This window comes from Podarcis pityusensis (assembly GCF_964106645.2).
Source record: "Podarcis pityusensis genome assembly, chromosome: 1".
Classification (NCBI taxonomy): Eukaryota; Metazoa; Chordata; class Lepidosauria; order Squamata; family Lacertidae; genus Podarcis; species Podarcis pityusensis.
The window spans coordinates 116,939,770-116,956,077 of NC_138028.1; the positions used below are offsets into that span (position 1 = coordinate 116,939,770).

A 16,308-nucleotide genomic window follows, 5' to 3' on the forward strand; every position below is an offset into this window, starting at 1 on the left:
CTTCACTGACTGCCGATCCTCCTAATCAACGGAGCGCGCCAGTAAGTGAAACTGACAAAGGTCACGAAGTTCACTCCTGTCTAAACCCGATTTTTGTTTGTTTCCAGGACGTGTAAAGGAGTCTGTAATTAGGAAGTGGTTACTAAGGGCACGACGTAATTTTTCTTTTTTAAATCTACTCGGCTGAACTCAACCCCCCCCCCCCTTTTCTTTCTTAATTGCATACAGTTAAGGAAACATTTATATTCCGAAATAATAGAAATATCGGAACAGAATAAGGTTACCACCAAATTCAAGCTGCAGCCTTTCTACTGCTTGCCTGGATGTACGTGGTTAGGATAAAGGTGTTTATGTAACACAGTTGCAATGCTGCTCAACATTTGGGTAAGAAGTAGGATAAATACATTCCGGACACGACGCAGCCAGATGGTAGGCCTTTGAAAAGGATTCAGCCGGCTTACTCTACTAGGACTTAAATATTTCCCATTGTGTTCAATGGTGCTTCCTCCTAGGGGCATAAGGACTGCAGTCTTCCTTGGAGAGGGTTATTTTCCTCCAATGGAATCATTAGGCTTCCCAGAGCGTTAAATTGTGGCTGGATCGTGTCTTATCATTTTGGTATACGTTCTTCAGTGTTTTTCATTGCAGGAGAGATCGTCGCTGCCAGCGGTCGTGGTTGAGGGAGCCTTTCCCCGCACCCACACTTTTTGGGGGGAACCATGCATTCCACAAGCCCCGAACACGGCTTGACCTCATCCATTCCAGCGAGGTGATAAGGTAGTTTTATGAGGTGTGGGGAGAACTGAGGGTCTGACCACGCGGGTGCGGGAGACCGCGAATGGGAGTCAAAACAATGAGGTCAACCAGGCAAAGGAACTTTGTAAGGTAGGTAGGAAAAGCACCCTGCCGCCATTCTCATTTGAGCAAAACCTGTTGCTCCGACTGGGGCTGAGGCTCATTCCAGAGGAGTCAACAGCCGCTGCAATGATCCACAGGTTACTGCTGTAGAATGACAGGCCGGGTCGTGCTGACCTATGGTTCTGCGCGCCCAAGGAATGGGGATGGCTGGCTGAGATTACGAGGAGGCGGCAATGCTCGGAAAACAACTTGTCTAACAAGACTGGCATATTTGAAGAGGCACCAGGGCATACTGGCGGAGCTTTATTCCGTTTGCAACACCCCCTTTCGGGAATCCCTTTCCGTCCCCTCCCTCTCCCCCTTGGCATTAAGTCAACGTGTGTGCAGCTGACATCATATCTGCCTTACATTTTCCATTTGCAAATGGCGCAGGCATCAGAAGAAACGATTTTGTTGGGGACGCAGTGAAAGGAACGAGGGGCTTCCTAGGAGAAGAGAAACACACACCCACACCCGCGAAGAAGCTGTGATTTGTGCTTCGAGGAGAAATTACCTCATTTCCCCTCCCTAATATCTGCAGCGACCTAATCCAATCGTTATGCAGAGCCATTTCCTAATTAAAGGCTGTTTTAAGTCTTTCGGTGACCCACCCCGATCACATCCCTCGGCTTTTATCTCCTAAGCACAAGTTCCCAATGGCTCCATTTAAATTGACCCGTTTCCAAGTGAGTGGACCCGGAAGCGCAGCCTCTTGCTGGGACACGCAACAAAAACCCGAGCCTCGTGCGCAAGAGAGGATCCGAGCCTCGTGCGCAAGAGAGGATCGAATGTCCCGAGCCTCGTGCGCAAGAGAGGATCGAATGTCCTCCCCGCTGCCAATTCATCTTCTTTATGAAAAGTCTTGACCTTAATTTCGATCACCCGCGTCTGAAAATGCATTGCGGATAACTTAGTTTGGGAATTATGTCAATGGGACTTTTTAAATATATTTATTACTTGGGTGCAAGTGGCTATCATCACCAGCGCAGGAAGGTCATTCCGTTTATTCAGCAAATCTGATTCAGGGAATCCCCCCGACCAAATTTTGTGTCTTACTTGCGCAAAACGGCTGAGTTGTTTTTTTTCTTCAAACTCCTCTATGAGAAAGGATGGGTTGCCCTCAGTAATGCAGTAAGCAAGGGAAAGGAAGGGGGTGGAGGGGAAGGAACTATTGTAAATATATGGTTGCTTTACCCCACTCATTATGTGTTTGTTTGTTTGTTTGCTGGCTTGCTTGCTTATTTGTTTGCTTATTTGCAGTCCAGTGCAGAATTCTCCCTATGAAGTGGTTAGGATTTTCATTATCTCTATTTCCATAAACTTCCAGACCGCTGAGGTGTAACGGAATTGTACTACAGTGGTTCCTCGGGTTGCACACGCTTCGGGTTACAGACGCTTCGGGTTACAAACTCCGCTAACCAGGAAGTGGTTGCTCCAGGTTAAGAACTTTGCCCCAGGATAAGAACGGAAATCGCGCGCCAGCGGCAGCAGGAGGCCCCATTAGCGAAAGCGCGCCTCAGGTTAAGAATGTTTCAGGTTTAGAACGGACCTCTGGAACGAATTAAGTTCTTAACCCGAGGTACCACTGCATGTTGGACAGACAACTGTAAAGAAGAAAAGAAGAAAAGCGAGCGGTCCAGCTCCCACATATCTTGTGTCACTGATACATTGCCGCTACATACATATTACAATGTTCGAATTATGACTTACGGCGCGATCCTATACATCCCTGCTAAGAAGAAGGCTGCGGTGACTTCAGTAAGGTTTGTGCCCAAGCAAGTGGCTGTAGGCTGACATCAGCAATCCTGATTTTTAAAGAAAGGAATAAATCGCTGTTAAAAAAAGAAAAAAGACAGGCGCGTCCACACCGACCGTTTCTAGGTGTACCACCAGTCGCATGGCAAAACTGACGGTGCAAAACGGTGCAAGACGCATTGGTGTCAAGACCCGCTGGTTTTTAATGGGAAAGTCTCTCAAGCGTTTTGATCTCTCCCAGCTGAATTCAAGGGAACTTAGGAATGGTTTCCAAAATTAAAGCCGCCTAACTTCACAAATCCCATTTTACTTGTTGGGGTTGTGCCATATCAACAGTGGATCAACCCAGGTTACAGTCCAGCCAAAGGGCCGCTTCATTTCGAGGGGAGAAGTCAGCGCCCTCTTCAGCCTCGCTTTGGCTGGACCGTGTCCTGATTGCGACCTCGAAATGAAGTTCGCCTGCAAATCATGAAGTTAGCAGTTAAGGTAGGTAACTCAGACTGAACTGGGTGAAGTGACGGAAAGCGGCAGAGATTGGCAATACCCCTGTTCCATGCATGCTCACTTCATAAGTTTGTCCGACTGAGTACCATGGGGCTTGTTCCCAAGTGCACCCACGTGTACGCATTCACCTGGGAACTTTGGGCAACATTCCATACACTTGATGAAGCGGACTCTGGTCCAGAACGCTGGTGCCATTTAACGAGGCAGCATTATTCTGAATATCAGCCGAAGAGTCAGAGAAGAGAACGCTCTTGCGCTTGTGTCCCGCTTGCCGGCTTCGCATAGGTGGTCACTGTGAGAACGCAGGATGCCGGGCCTGATCCTGCAGGGCCCTTCTTTAACGTTTTAGTTCTTAAAGGGTTTGTGTGTGCGCGTGTGTGTGTGTGCATAGGATCTCAGCCTTCTGAGTTATTCCCATCTCAGTATAATTCAGCTAAAATGTTTGCTGATTAAGACCGGTTTCCATCTATAAGCATTGCAAGATATATTAGAACCCTCTTCAGCACGTACCCGAAGCGCATTATCCCCCTCGCTGATGTGCAGTTCCCAGTTCAGTGCGAGCCCCGTCCTACAGAAGTCAACACGAAAATCTCCATAGATATGGATCTGAATGCGGATCGCACGCAAACCAAGGGTATTACAGAACGCATTAATAGAGAAGCGTAATCGTGCAGCCCCATATACGTCTACTTAGAAGTAAACTTAATTGAGTTCAGCGGGGATTTCTCACAGGTATCGGATTCATAGGAGCCAACTCCTAAGGGCCAATTAAAATATTTTGAGAGGGGCCAGGGAGGGGCCCCCAAAGTTGATCGGCATTGGCATTCAAATGGCGTGTGCGATCGATTATGTGGGGCGGGGCTTACCTGCCCTCCCCCCCCCCCCATGTTTTATTCAAGTTGGCACCTCTGATCGGATTGCAGTTTTAAGTTTCCGCAGAAGTCCTGTAAACTCCTCGGCATCAATTCTTCAACACACGCTCTGCGTCTCTCTTTCTCTGTGTCTGTGTACATGTACGCACGCACAAATACATATCTACGGCTTATTTCCTTAAACTGAGAGGTGGAAGACTCTTATTTGAAGTCGGACCTTCTTCCAACCATTCCATTAGAAGCCGGAAGTACCCAAACCTGACCACTAGATGGCCCTACAAGTTCTCCTGTAAGGGTTCGGAATGTTGGTGGACGCCGGTTTGCGCTCGACTGTCCTGCTAGCAGGAAACGTGAAGCCTCAAAGTTTACCTCGGTTACTGCAAGAGGAAGAAGCGGAAGAAGGTTGGGGGCGAGGGGTGCTAGAAATTCTTCTCTATCCTTTGTCTTCCAATAAATCAACCAAACCTCAACCTCTTCTCCAGGCATTGCAGGATAGATAATCGCGTGTGCGTCGACAACTAACGCTTACCTCTAATTAGACGAGAGACAAGGACAGGGATTCAACTGGATTACCTTGGCCTTCCACCTGGAGTCTTTGCTCTTGCATTATTATTGGGTGTGGTTTCTTTTGTATTGTACTATCAGAGTGTTGAAGAAAGCAAAAGCCGCTTCGGGCTTCAGTAGTTTCATGGTGGATTTCCTAGGCAGGGCAGAATTCTCCATCAGATGCACGAAGTGGACAGAGAAATAAGAGGTGTGTGTGTGGAGAAAGCCAGGGAGGGGTGCCAGACAGGCCGAGTGGCTGGAGAGGCGGTGGGAGAGGTTTGCGTGTGGTCCTTGTCCCAGATGCGAATGTTATTTATTCTACTGAGAGCCAGTGTGGTGTAGTGGTTAAGAGCGGTGGACTTCTAATCTGGTGAACCGGGTTCGAGTCTCCGCTCCTCCACATGCAGCTGCTGGGTGACCTTGGGCCAGTCACACTTCTTTGAAGTCTCTCAGCCCCACTCACCTCACAGAGTGTTTGTTGTGGGGGAGGAAGGGAAAGGAGAATGTTAGCCGCTTTGAGACTCCTTCGGGTAGTGATAAAGCGGGATATCAAATCCAAACTCTTCTTCTTCTTCTTCTTCTACTGGTTTCTGGATTCCCTATATTTATCATATTTTTAATATATCTCATCTACTTCTCTCTCTCACTCATACACACGCACACACATGCATATGCAAACATAAATAAATATGATACTTGTGTGCGTGTGTTTTATATGCTTATTTATTTCAACAAGTGGGCTGCCCCGGTGTTCCCCATATACCAGCGTCCTTCGTAACTGTTGCGCAGTCTTTGCGCCTATACGTGTTTGTGAGCGTGCCGTGGTTGGCGCGGGTGTGTGCGCCTACACATCCCCACGGGCGCTCCTGTACGCGCAGCCCCCGGCGAATAAATTGAGAACTGAAGATGCATCAGCAGCCCCGGTGGTGAAACGAGAAAGCAGAAACATAATCTGAACGTTTTCGGGACCCTGGAAGGGTGAATGTTAAAATCCTACAGCGCTGAGCGCCCTATAATACCACGGAGAAGGCGCGGGGTTTCTCCTCTTGTGTGTGTGTGGGGGGGGGAGCACCTGACCTATCGCCCTCCTCCCAGGTTGAGAGAAACTCAGGCGAGCTTGACCCCCTGTTTGACCCGTCCTGTTCTTGCTGACACTCGCGGTGAAACCAAGTTCATCCCAGACGGTCTGGCATTGGAGGGTCTAGACAGATGTAAACATAGCCAGAACTTCCAAGACAGGCTTCTGTGTGGAGACTCCGCTGCGGGGACGCCCCTGTTTATTACCTGCTCCAGAAGCAACGCTATGCAGTTCACCTCAAAGGACCCGCAGTAAAGACGGGAAACAAATATTTACTCAGCCTCCCTTCCTATGAACACTTCGACTCTTTAAAAGCTGCCGGGGCTTTCGGTCCCACTTGAAACCTGCGCTCCATTTCAATTAAGTCGGATGAGACCTCCTCAATTAAAAGTTAACAAACAAGGGTCGCTTATTCTTTGATGTCTCAGGGCTCAGTTTTTGAGAGGGGGTTATTTTAAAGCTTGGCTTCAGGCCGTAGCAGCTACATAAAACTTATAAGGACAACTGAGTCAACACGGTGCAAGCAAAACCAGCCCTGTACATTTGTCTGCTAACATTCCCCATTTCTAAAATGTCTTTAAAAACATACACACACACAACAAGAGCAACAACGTTAAACCCCCAGAAATAGTTTCCTAAACGAAGAATAGTTCTAAAGAGCCTTCGAGCCCATTAATCGAGTTGTCTAGGAATATAAAACATCAAATAACGACTTTATTAGTATTATTTTGCTTTCTTTCTGGAGAGTAATGACCAGCTGCCATTGGCTGCGGTCGGCGTCGTTACGCAATATCTACTTAGCTGATGATTATTAAACTGCCTTTTACGGCGCGCACTAAACTTTCCCCTCTCACGAGAAGAGAGCCAAACTCTGAAAGAGGTCTCACATAAACTCGAGGACTGCTATTCTTTAAAAGGTGCAAAATATAAAATAACACTAATAAAGGGGAGTTGGGGAGTCCAGACGATTGCAGCCCTCCCTCGGCTGAAGGGTCTCAGTTCCAAACGCGCGCTCGGCACCGCAGCTATTTTCCTCGAAAGGAGACGGTGCCGGGAGACAGCTGGGTTGGAAATCAATTCGGAGGTTGGGGGGTGGGCTTCGTGATTCTAGGAGAGGGTGCTGAAGACGTCGGTTTTCTGAAGATTTTAGGCTGGCGAAGGAAAGGGGGTGCGGGAGAAGCAGCAAAATAATTATATCGCGCGTGTTAACGCCGCTGAGAAAACGGATGGGGGCGCCAAACGACAGCAATAAAGCCGCCCGCAGATTTCCGCTTCCCATTTTATAACTGGTTGGTTACTCACTCCCACGCGGTGGCTAAAGCTTCCTCGGAAATCGATACGCATGTCTTCTCCAACCCAGAGCCAAATGGTGTTTCTTGTCTGTTTAGAGAGGACAGCATCACTCTTATAGTATTTTTTTATTATTATTATTATTATTATTATTATTATTATTATTAGGTTTAGGGTTTCTTTTGCTGGCGATCCTCTGATATGCAAAACTCGGAGGCCTAGTCTACAGTCAAGAACGCTCACGCGGAAATCTGGCGGATTCCAAGTTCTGTGGAATTTTTATAGGATCCCAGCAAAAGAGAGGGAGGGAGGGAGGGACGGAGAGAGAGTTGTGTGGACTCAGAAAAACAACATCTCGGAACTGGTTTCTGCTCCAGTTTAAAACGGGAGAGTGACTGCCAGAGAGCAGAAGGCTGCTGTCGTCGTAGTTTAGTCACCGGGTGGGCTCTGGGACGCTTGTCAGGATAGGGGCATTTGGTCAACCAGACAGGAAGAGGTTAATTCCTAACCGCACCGTTATCCGCTTCTACTTCCTTGTGTGCTTTTGAGAAAGGGAGGGGTTTGTAATAGTAGCAATAGAGGATCGCACAGAAATGCAATTTTTGCACCTTGAATGTTGCTCAGTAATAGGAGGTCCTGTTCTCAAATGCCTCCACGGACAAGCGCATGCTCTGTTTCCAATTTGTTTGCCATTTTCATCCTTTCCTGTTGTAATACGCACCCAGGCTTCTACAGCGAAATTCGCACTTCGGTCAACCACCGAAGGCTCGCCTTAATTGGTTGGATGGGGTTTAATGAAGAACAGACCCCCTTAGAGAGCCTCAACCGATCTCGAACAGTTGACCTGGGAAGGGGAAGAAACCCAACAAGAGCAACGTAACTGAGCAAGAGGCTCCTAATTTCAGTAACTGAGCAAGAGGCTCCTAATTTCAGGGTCGTGGGTTCGAGCCCCATATTGGGCACTGCAGGGAGTTGGACTAGATGACCCTGGTGGCCCCTTGCAACTCTACATTTCTATGGTTAAGAGTCTTGACTAACACACTGATTGTGGCGGACGTTTTCATGGCTTAGAGTCCTTTGGCTTCTCGAGTCTAGGAAAGCTTATGATGTAATAAACGTTAAGGCGCCGCTGGGCTCTTGGACTGCCTGCGCACCATATATTTAAAGAACACCCCCCTCCCCAAAAATAATAATCATGGGAACTGTAGTTTGCCCACCACAGAGCTGACATTCCTAGCACCCTTAAGAAACTACAGTTCCCAGGATTCTTTGTGAGATGGGAGGAATGTGCTTTAAATATGTGTTTTAAAGGTATGGCGCGCACTGGGCCTTTGTTGCTTTTGCAACAACAGCCTTAACACAGAGCTGGGTGTTTGGATTTTTTAAAATCTGACTATTATGTATAGAATCAATTTAATGTTAATATTCCATGAAGTCTTTAAGAGGATCTTGGACCAAACTACTCTAACTCTCTTTGTCTCACACACAAACACTTCTGAGTCACTTTAGGGGAAATTATTACGTAGGATCCAGGTGTTCTTCAGAAATCCGTGGCAACACCATCCTAAGCACACTGAAAGTGGATCTTATCAGGGGGCGCGCAAATGAGAGCACCAATGCCCTTTACTTGCCCTCTGGCTAAAGAGCCCTGGACTTTATCCAGGGTACACCCAACATCTGGGAGAAATGGGTCAACATCATGCACATTAAAAGCACGTCTAAGTCAGAAATTAAAGACATTTTAATGGCGGACCTGCTTAGCTCTGCACTGTTGGAATCAACGGGATTTGAAAGCGCTTCAGAGCGCAAGCCTCTGCGCATCTACTCGGAAGTAAAGCCCCTGGCAGGCCTATGGGGCTTAACCCTAGGTGAGTATGTAGCAGGACTGCAGCCTCGTTTAGCTTGGATCGGGCCCTAACATTGGCGTGCCCTGTTCCTTCTGAAAGGAAGCTTTTTCGTATCAGATCAAGCACCAGGCACTCTGCTTGAAAGAAGAGTGCATTTTTCTAGGTGTGTGTGGCGGAGGTGTTACCGTATCGCGGGAGAGGCATTTCCATCGGATTCCACCCCCAGCCAGAAATATAAACTTTAGCAGAATCTCACAGGGGGTGGGGAGAGAAGGGAAACCCCCAACAGTAAGGCTTTCCTCGGGTGGAAAAAAGGTTGTGCGCTGTACCTCTCAAGGAGGTGCTCCCAGGATGCTAATGACAGCCGGCTTTATCTTCGTTTGCCCTCGGCGTCATTATATTACCATCAAAGTTCTCGCCGGAGAGAGAGTTTCCGAGAGGAAGGGCCGGCGAATCGCGGCCCCCCGCGTCCCGCTGGGCGCCCAGAGAGATTGGCTGCTCCCCGGAATCTCTCCGAACCAAGAGAGAAAGAGAGAGGGGAGGAAACGGAGAGGCAGGTAACTTTACACAAGGGAAGGAGGTTGGCTGGAAGGGGAGTTGGAGGAGGCCGAGGAGAATGACGGCTCTCGCTATTTGCCTTTGCAATCCAGGCCTTTTTTATATATATACCAAAAGGGTTAAATATATATATATATCAGGGCTTCGTTTTAGAAGGGGTGGAGGAGGTTGGAGAGAAAAATCTAGGCAGAGAATGGCTGAATGAATATATTAATGAATTTTTTTTTTGAATATTTTTTTTTTTACTCCTCTCTGGTGCTTTGAATCATGTCTTTAAGATTCCGCCGAACTTTTCTTTCCTTTTGTTTTTGCTTCCCGTCATTCCACCAGGGAGAGGATTTTGAGCCAGAGGCGAAGGAAGGACTTTAGACTAGTTCCGTCAATAAACAGGATTATGGAAAGGAAGAAAAAAAAACCTCCCCCCACCCCCCGCACGCCTGCCCACTACCACCACACATAGACACAAATATATATATGGTTTGCGGGTGAGTTAAGGAAATAACGCTGAGATCCCTTTGGATTACTCTTAATGGTTGCGCGCACAGGCTGTAGCTCGGGATAGATGCTCTTTTTGGGCTGGTACGTATCTGCAGAAATAGTTATTTAAGTCTGGAAGTCCGTGTGTGTGTGTGTGTGTGTGTGTGTGTTTGTCCCGGTGGAAAGGGCGAGTCGATTTCTTTCTGGGACGTCTTGGATGCCTGCTTTCTTAAATAGGAAGGAAAGGTGATTAAAAGAGGACTGAATGTGGAATCTCTCTCTCTCTCTCGCACACACACACCTTGGCAGCTTTTCTCTCTTTAAGGGAGAGGGAGAGAGAAACCCTCCTCCCTAGAAATCAAAGCCTCCCCTGTCATTTAGCCCCCGTGTTTCTGTCCGAGAAGGACAAACGAGAAAGAAGCTTGCATCGTTAGGAGCTAAGAAGCCAAGAGGCGCGCGCGCGCTCACACACATACACGCGCACACGCGCTCTCTCTCTCTCTCTCACTCACACACACACAAAAGCAAAAAGGGGGAAAGGAAAGAAAGGGGGGAATCAGAGCATAATGATGCACCTAAATGAAGGGGGAAATGTTGCTCAGCTCGTTTTATTAATCAGACTGTCAATTTCACCCCAGAGGCCAAACCCCAGAGCAATCCATGCAAGATCTGATCGAGCAAAGGACAAGCGCTTCTCTTCTCTTCACTCCGGGTCTCTCTCTCTCTCTCTCTCTCTCTTTCTCTCCCTACCTGGATCTATTTGTCTGCTCCGAAGCCGCCTTCATTATCCGTTGACAGGAGCTTGTATTTATTTGCTTATAAACCTGTTACAATAAATGATTATTCGACCAGCGTCATCCGTACCTTAATGACGAGCGCTCCCTATTCGTGATGAATGACATTTCGGGGCTAGGAAGGATGTATGGGTCATTTTGACCAGTCATTCCCTTCGCTTTTGCATCTCGCCTTTTTTTTTTTTTTTTTTTTTTTTACGCCTCCCCTTCCAAAAGAGGTAATAATAATATTTAGAGACACTCGCCGGGCTGAATGCGAATTAGCCCCTGCTGCACGGCTCATCATTAGGAGAACGAACCCTTTGCAACCTTGACATATATATATTTATATATATATATACTTTTTTTTTCCCAAGGAGGGGGGGAAAAGAGCTAAGAGATGATGGAAAGAATAAGAAAAGAGATGATCCTGATGGAACGAGGGCTGCACAGCCCTACGGCTGGCAAAAGGCTGGCGAATTTGTCCGACTCGGCTGGCAACGTGGTATTGGAGGCCCTCGAAAATTCGCCCCACGGCGGCCGCCTGAGCCCGAGACTGACTTCCGCTTCTCTGCACACCTCTTTAGGGGACATCCCTGCCAAAGGGAAATTCGAAATAGACACTTTATTCAACCTTCAGCACCAGAGCAGCGAAAGCGGCGTCGGCGTCGCCACCTCGGAGCTGCCTCCCTCGGAAGGGAGGAAGAAGATTAGCCATTACTCAGAAGTTGCTCAAGAGGCAGATATGAACAGCGACGTGGAGGTGGGCTGCTCTGCGCTCCGCTCCCCCGCCAGCCTCACTTCCTCCCAGCTGAAGGAAAACAATAACAAAGGTAACTCTCTCTCTCCCTTTCTCCCTCTCTCCCTGTCTACCCCGGCGCCACCACCCCACCCCACTCCAAAGCGGGCGTTTACTGGGGTAAGAACTTGGGTGGGGTGGGGGGAGATAGGGAGAAGAAATCCAAGGCGCCCTGACACCCCCTCCAGCTTTTCCTGGAGAAGATCAGGATTTTAAGCAGCACATTAAATACCAAGGGATCGTCAGCTGGTCCTTTATGGAACAGGCAGGTACAATATGGATATTCAAATGTGGAAGCCTCTTTGGCGTGTTATTGTGCTTCTCAAGACCAGGCAGTCTATCCAGGGTGCTAAAGGGATCTCCAGTCTGACCTGCACACTCCCGCACGCTGAGTTTCTAGAATCTATACCGAAGTGAACAGGACTGTCATGGTGTATTTGTGACCACCAAACGTTGCACACCTTCTGAGTGTATCTGGGCATATCTTCCACAATATTTCTCCTGTTTGTTTTGGAGAACGAAGTGCCACTTACACCGGTTTTTTTGTTTTTATTAAAAAAAAAAACACCAGTCTGTTTCTCTACGGAGTGTGTAGACAGGTGTTCCTTGCGCAATTTTGGTACTGTGTAATTATAAAATACAGCTCATAACGGGGCATCTTCAAGACGGCCATTAGAGGCTGCATTTAGAGTCCAGCGCGAGTTTCTATTCCTAGGAAGATTCTTTTGTGTGTCTGTCTGACTTTCTCTTTGATGCTTTCACTAAAAATGCAGTTATGTATTATCGTTATTTTTAATGCATTAGGTGTTTCTCCTTCCCGCTATGTCCCCCCCACCCCCAAGCCAAAATAGCATTTCTCTGGGCATTGTTAACTTCGATCCTACAGTTAATACAGCGTAATCTCTCAAAGCGCGGTAGCAACTTTTTCGAAGCGTCCGTTAGGAAATAGATCCTAACTGGAGGCAACTTACAAATTTATAACCACAGATCAATCTTTCTAGGACGCGGGGGCTGTTTACCTTTCGCCCAAAGGTATCTTACGAGGAAATTCACTTACAGTGCGAACTGGCACGCCTTTGGGTTTTTAGGGACACCATTTGGTTCCCACGAAATAAAAAGTAAAGGGAAGCAGGGACAGGAAAAGACGAGCGAAGTCTCCGCTGGAGGGACGCTTTTAGGAAAACGCCTGCCTTAACTTTGTTCCTCGGTTAATTTGCTCCGCAGAGCAGAGAGAGTTGCATTTATTTATTTCACAAGAAGGCGTCTAGTTTGCTTATGAAGCCGTGTTTAAAAAAGAAAAGAGAAAAGAAAAGGAAGAAAAGAAAAGAAACTTTTATTGATTCTATTAACAGCGGCAATTTGTATCCATGACAGCCAGCATTAATTATCAGGGAGAGCCCAGATTGCCAGCGGCGCCTGCCGCTTGGTTGAAACCCGCCCGCCAGCTCATCCCTTCTTCTCCTGGAGAAGAGCCATCGCTCTTTGATGCTTTCTCACTGCTGTCATTGTTGTTGCTCCGTAGGATATTCCGAGAGCAGCTCCACGCCCAGCACCACCACCTCGTCCTCGGGTTCCAGTTTAAGCAGCCTTCACGGCGGCAGCGCCTTGGGGAACTCCAGCTCCGGAGCGGATCAAGTGCGGAGGTACCGCACCGCCTTCACCCGAGAGCAGATCGCTCGGCTGGAGAAGGAGTTCTACCGGGAGAACTATGTCTCTCGGCCCAGGAGGTGCGAGCTGGCCGCGGCTCTCAACCTGCCGGAGACTACCATCAAGGTACCGTAGTGTATCAGGGCAAGCCGGGGCTGCGGGAGGCGAGGGAGGCTGCCGGCTGGCTCCTGGCTTTGCGCGCGCTCTGTTTTTCTTTCGGGTTCTTAAACCACCAGAGCTTCAGCCTCGGTCCAGCTGCGCCTTGCGGGCAGCGAAAGAGGCCGCGTTTGACGCCTCCGCTTCTTCAAGGCCAAGGAGAATAGAAAAAGGCACCAGAAAAATGAGCAGAGAACTCCACTCTTCCCACCAGATTGTTTAGCTATTTTCAACCTCGTCTCTCTCTCCCCGCCCCCTCTGAGATAGACAGTCTTTTCCCATTGTTTCTCGCATTTTCAAAAGGTTTATTAAAAAATAAAAAAATAGGAGAAAGGTAGTTAATGTGAAACATATTTTTTTTAATAACTGGAGTCGATTTAGAAATGGATCACACGCCGTTATTCCCTCAGATGGTTTCTATTCCATTTGCTGATTCTTCTCTACCTCATCTGAGAGGAAGAGGCAAATGGCTGCGCTCTATCCTTGGACGAGTTTAATTAGAAGTAAGTCGCACTATGTTCAACCGGGCTTACTTACTCGCGGGTAAACGTGCCTAGGATCGCAGTCTGAGGTGAGAAGGCCCTGCCTTCGACACCGTAAAGAATCGGGAGAAATGGAAGCCTTAATAGTTTTGCAGTAATCAAACCGTGTTTGGCTTTTTCGGTTTTTAAAAAACCACACGAACATTTGGTTTCTGTATCCGGACCAAATCGTTTCCGAATGAATGGTTTCGAATCACGTGCTATATAGTGCGCTATGGGAAAAACAGAAGGGAGCCAAGGTAAACCGGAAGACCAGAAACATCCATATATTTCGTTGCAAAGGGTATTTTCCGTGGGCAGAACTCTCAGCTTTTTCAATAAGCAGATATTGCCTGTTTTGATCGTTGAAAATAAATGTAGCGTTGATAAGGGTTTGCAACTTGATCTGCAATCTTGGTCATTTATTTTTTTTTAAAAAAGGTTTATTAAAAAAGGTTTGTTAAAAATGAATAACTTTGAAAAAACATCAACCCAGTGCTCCCACTGAATTCAGTTAGGCTCAATTGAAATAAGAGAGGGCTGACATCCCTGATTATATTTTAATACGGAATGGGAGCGGGGGAACGGTTTCATTTTTGAGATCGAAGACAGCGCAGCCACGGTAGTTTCTCAGAGATGGTTGCTCGGCAGGGGAAAGTTTCCCGACCCCGGCGGCGCGCAAAGAAGGGGCAAAGAACCATTTTCATATCTCCGCGGCCTAAAAGTTCAAACGGAAGAAGCGCGGAGCCCGGCGAAGAGCCTGAATCGAGCGGGCCAGCCAAGTTGGGGAGGTTTAAGGCTGGTTCGAAAACCTAACTTAGGCCATGTGGGGCAAGCAATGTCCCTGGCGAGGAGGCGGCTTAGCACTGCCAGCTGCGCCTCGTGGCGCAAGGGCTGCGCCAGGCTTCGCATCTGACCCCGCGACAGAGGGAGGGGGCGTGGCGCGCTGCTGTGGATCTGCTGCCGTTTCTAAGCCGTCCTATCCTCTGTGTGTCCCCCCCACCTCCCTATTCGCTGCCCCACATCTCCCCCTCTCTCCCCCCCCTTCCCCCGCACTCCACCAGGTGTGGTTCCAGAACCGACGGATGAAGGACAAGAGGCAGCGGCTGGCCATGTCGTGGCCCCACCCGGCGGACCCCAGCTTCTACACCTACATGATGACCCACGCGGCGGCCACGGGGAGCCTGCCTTACCCGTTCCATTCCCACGTGCCCCTGCACTACTACCCGCACGTCGGGGTGACGGCGGCCGCGGCCGCTGCTGCGGCGTCGGGGGCCACCGCCTCACCTTTCGCCACCTCCATCCGCCCTCTGGACACCTTCCGCGCCCTCTCGCACCCTTACTCCCGGCCCGAGCTGCTGTGCAGCTTCAGACACCCGGGCCTGTACCAGTCGCCCGCCGCCGCCGCCGCCGCCGGCCTCAACAGCAGCGCCGCCGCCTCGGCCGCTGCAGCTGCAGCCGCGGCCGCAGCCGCCGCAGCCTCGACGGCTCCTCCGGCCGGCTCCGCGCCCTGCTCCTGCCTCAGCTGCCACAGTAGCCAGTCGGCGGCGGCCGCAGCCGCGGCAGCCCTGGGATCGCGCGCCTCCGGCTCGGATTTCACCTGCACCGCGGCCGGAGCGGCGGCGGCGGCCGCCTCGCAGCGCTCGGAGAGCGGCTTCCTGCCTTACTCGGCCGCCGTGCTCAGCAAGACCGCCGTCCCTTCCCCAGACCAGCGGGAGGAGGCCGCCTTGACCAGATAACTAGCCAGCCCCCCCACCCCGGCGGCCAGTGGGAGGCGCTGTTGAGCCGGGGTGGCCGAGGGCAGAAGAGAACCGTTTTGTACAACGGAGGGGAGGGGAGGGTCGGGGCGGGCATACACTGGAACTCTAGCAAAAAGGTTTTTTTAAAAAAAAAGTACTATAATTAATAATTGTTGTTTTGCTGTTGTTCTCACGGCCCTGATTTAAAAAGATGGCCGCTGGGAGAGGGTGGTTGGAGGAGGAAGGTGTGGGGAGCAGCCCCAAACATACTGGCCTTTTAACATTCTGTGCTTCCTCTCTCCCCCGCCCCCTCCTCACACCCAACAAGCACCCCCCAGTTGTTAGGATTGGCGAATGATCGTTTCTAGACATTCTGCACTCAATGCAGCCGTCCAAGCTCCGGAGGGTGCTGTCTCGCTCCCCCTGCTGGCAGCAATGGGAACTGCTCTTGAGCGCCTCCGACCTGCAGCCGACGGTTGTTAGCACGGCTGGATACCTAAGCAGCACCTTATCCTTGGTCCTCTGCAGAAAGGATGGCTAACCTGCGGCCAGCCCGAGTTGTTGCTGAGCGGCGGGTTAAGCCAGCATGGCCAATGGTTGCTCTAGTAGCAGCCATCTCGAAGGCCGGCGCTTGTGCCAGCTGCGCAACCCAAACGCATTGTTTGGGCATCTTTTAAAACAAACCTATATATCAAAGGCAAACCCCAATTCCTGCATTTAGTGGGGATCTGGCTGAGGACGAAGCACACAAACCCAGCAGAAATTTGCCACAGAGATGCCTGTGGCGACTGATGGGCAAAGAAACCGGGTGCTTTATAGGAGAAGAGGAAGGGGGAAACGCGATTCTTA

At 49.5% G+C, this 16,308-nt stretch overlaps 1 protein-coding gene and 1 long non-coding RNA gene across 2 annotated transcripts; one reads left to right on the forward strand and one right to left on the reverse strand.

Annotated features, from left to right (window-relative positions):
* Positions 1 to 6,346: 6,346 nt before the first annotated feature.
* Positions 6,347 to 7,984, reverse strand: LOC308458910. Its single transcript, XR_013977772.1, has 2 exons — positions 7,664 to 7,984; positions 6,347 to 7,032 (listed from the first exon to the last, which is right to left on the reverse strand). It is a non-coding gene; the product is annotated as an uncharacterized lncRNA (long non-coding RNA).
* A 3,013-nt stretch (positions 7,985 to 10,997) lies between these two features.
* EVX2 (even-skipped homeobox 2) lies at positions 10,998 to 15,459 on the forward strand (the record flags this gene model as incomplete). Its single annotated transcript, XM_080971799.1, has 3 exons — positions 10,998 to 11,430; positions 12,919 to 13,169; positions 14,785 to 15,459. 3 exons carry the CDS (start codon positions 10,998 to 11,000, stop codon positions 15,457 to 15,459), a joined length of 1,359 nt encoding a protein of 452 aa, XP_080827925.1.
* Positions 15,460 to 16,308: the final 849 nt, after the last annotated feature.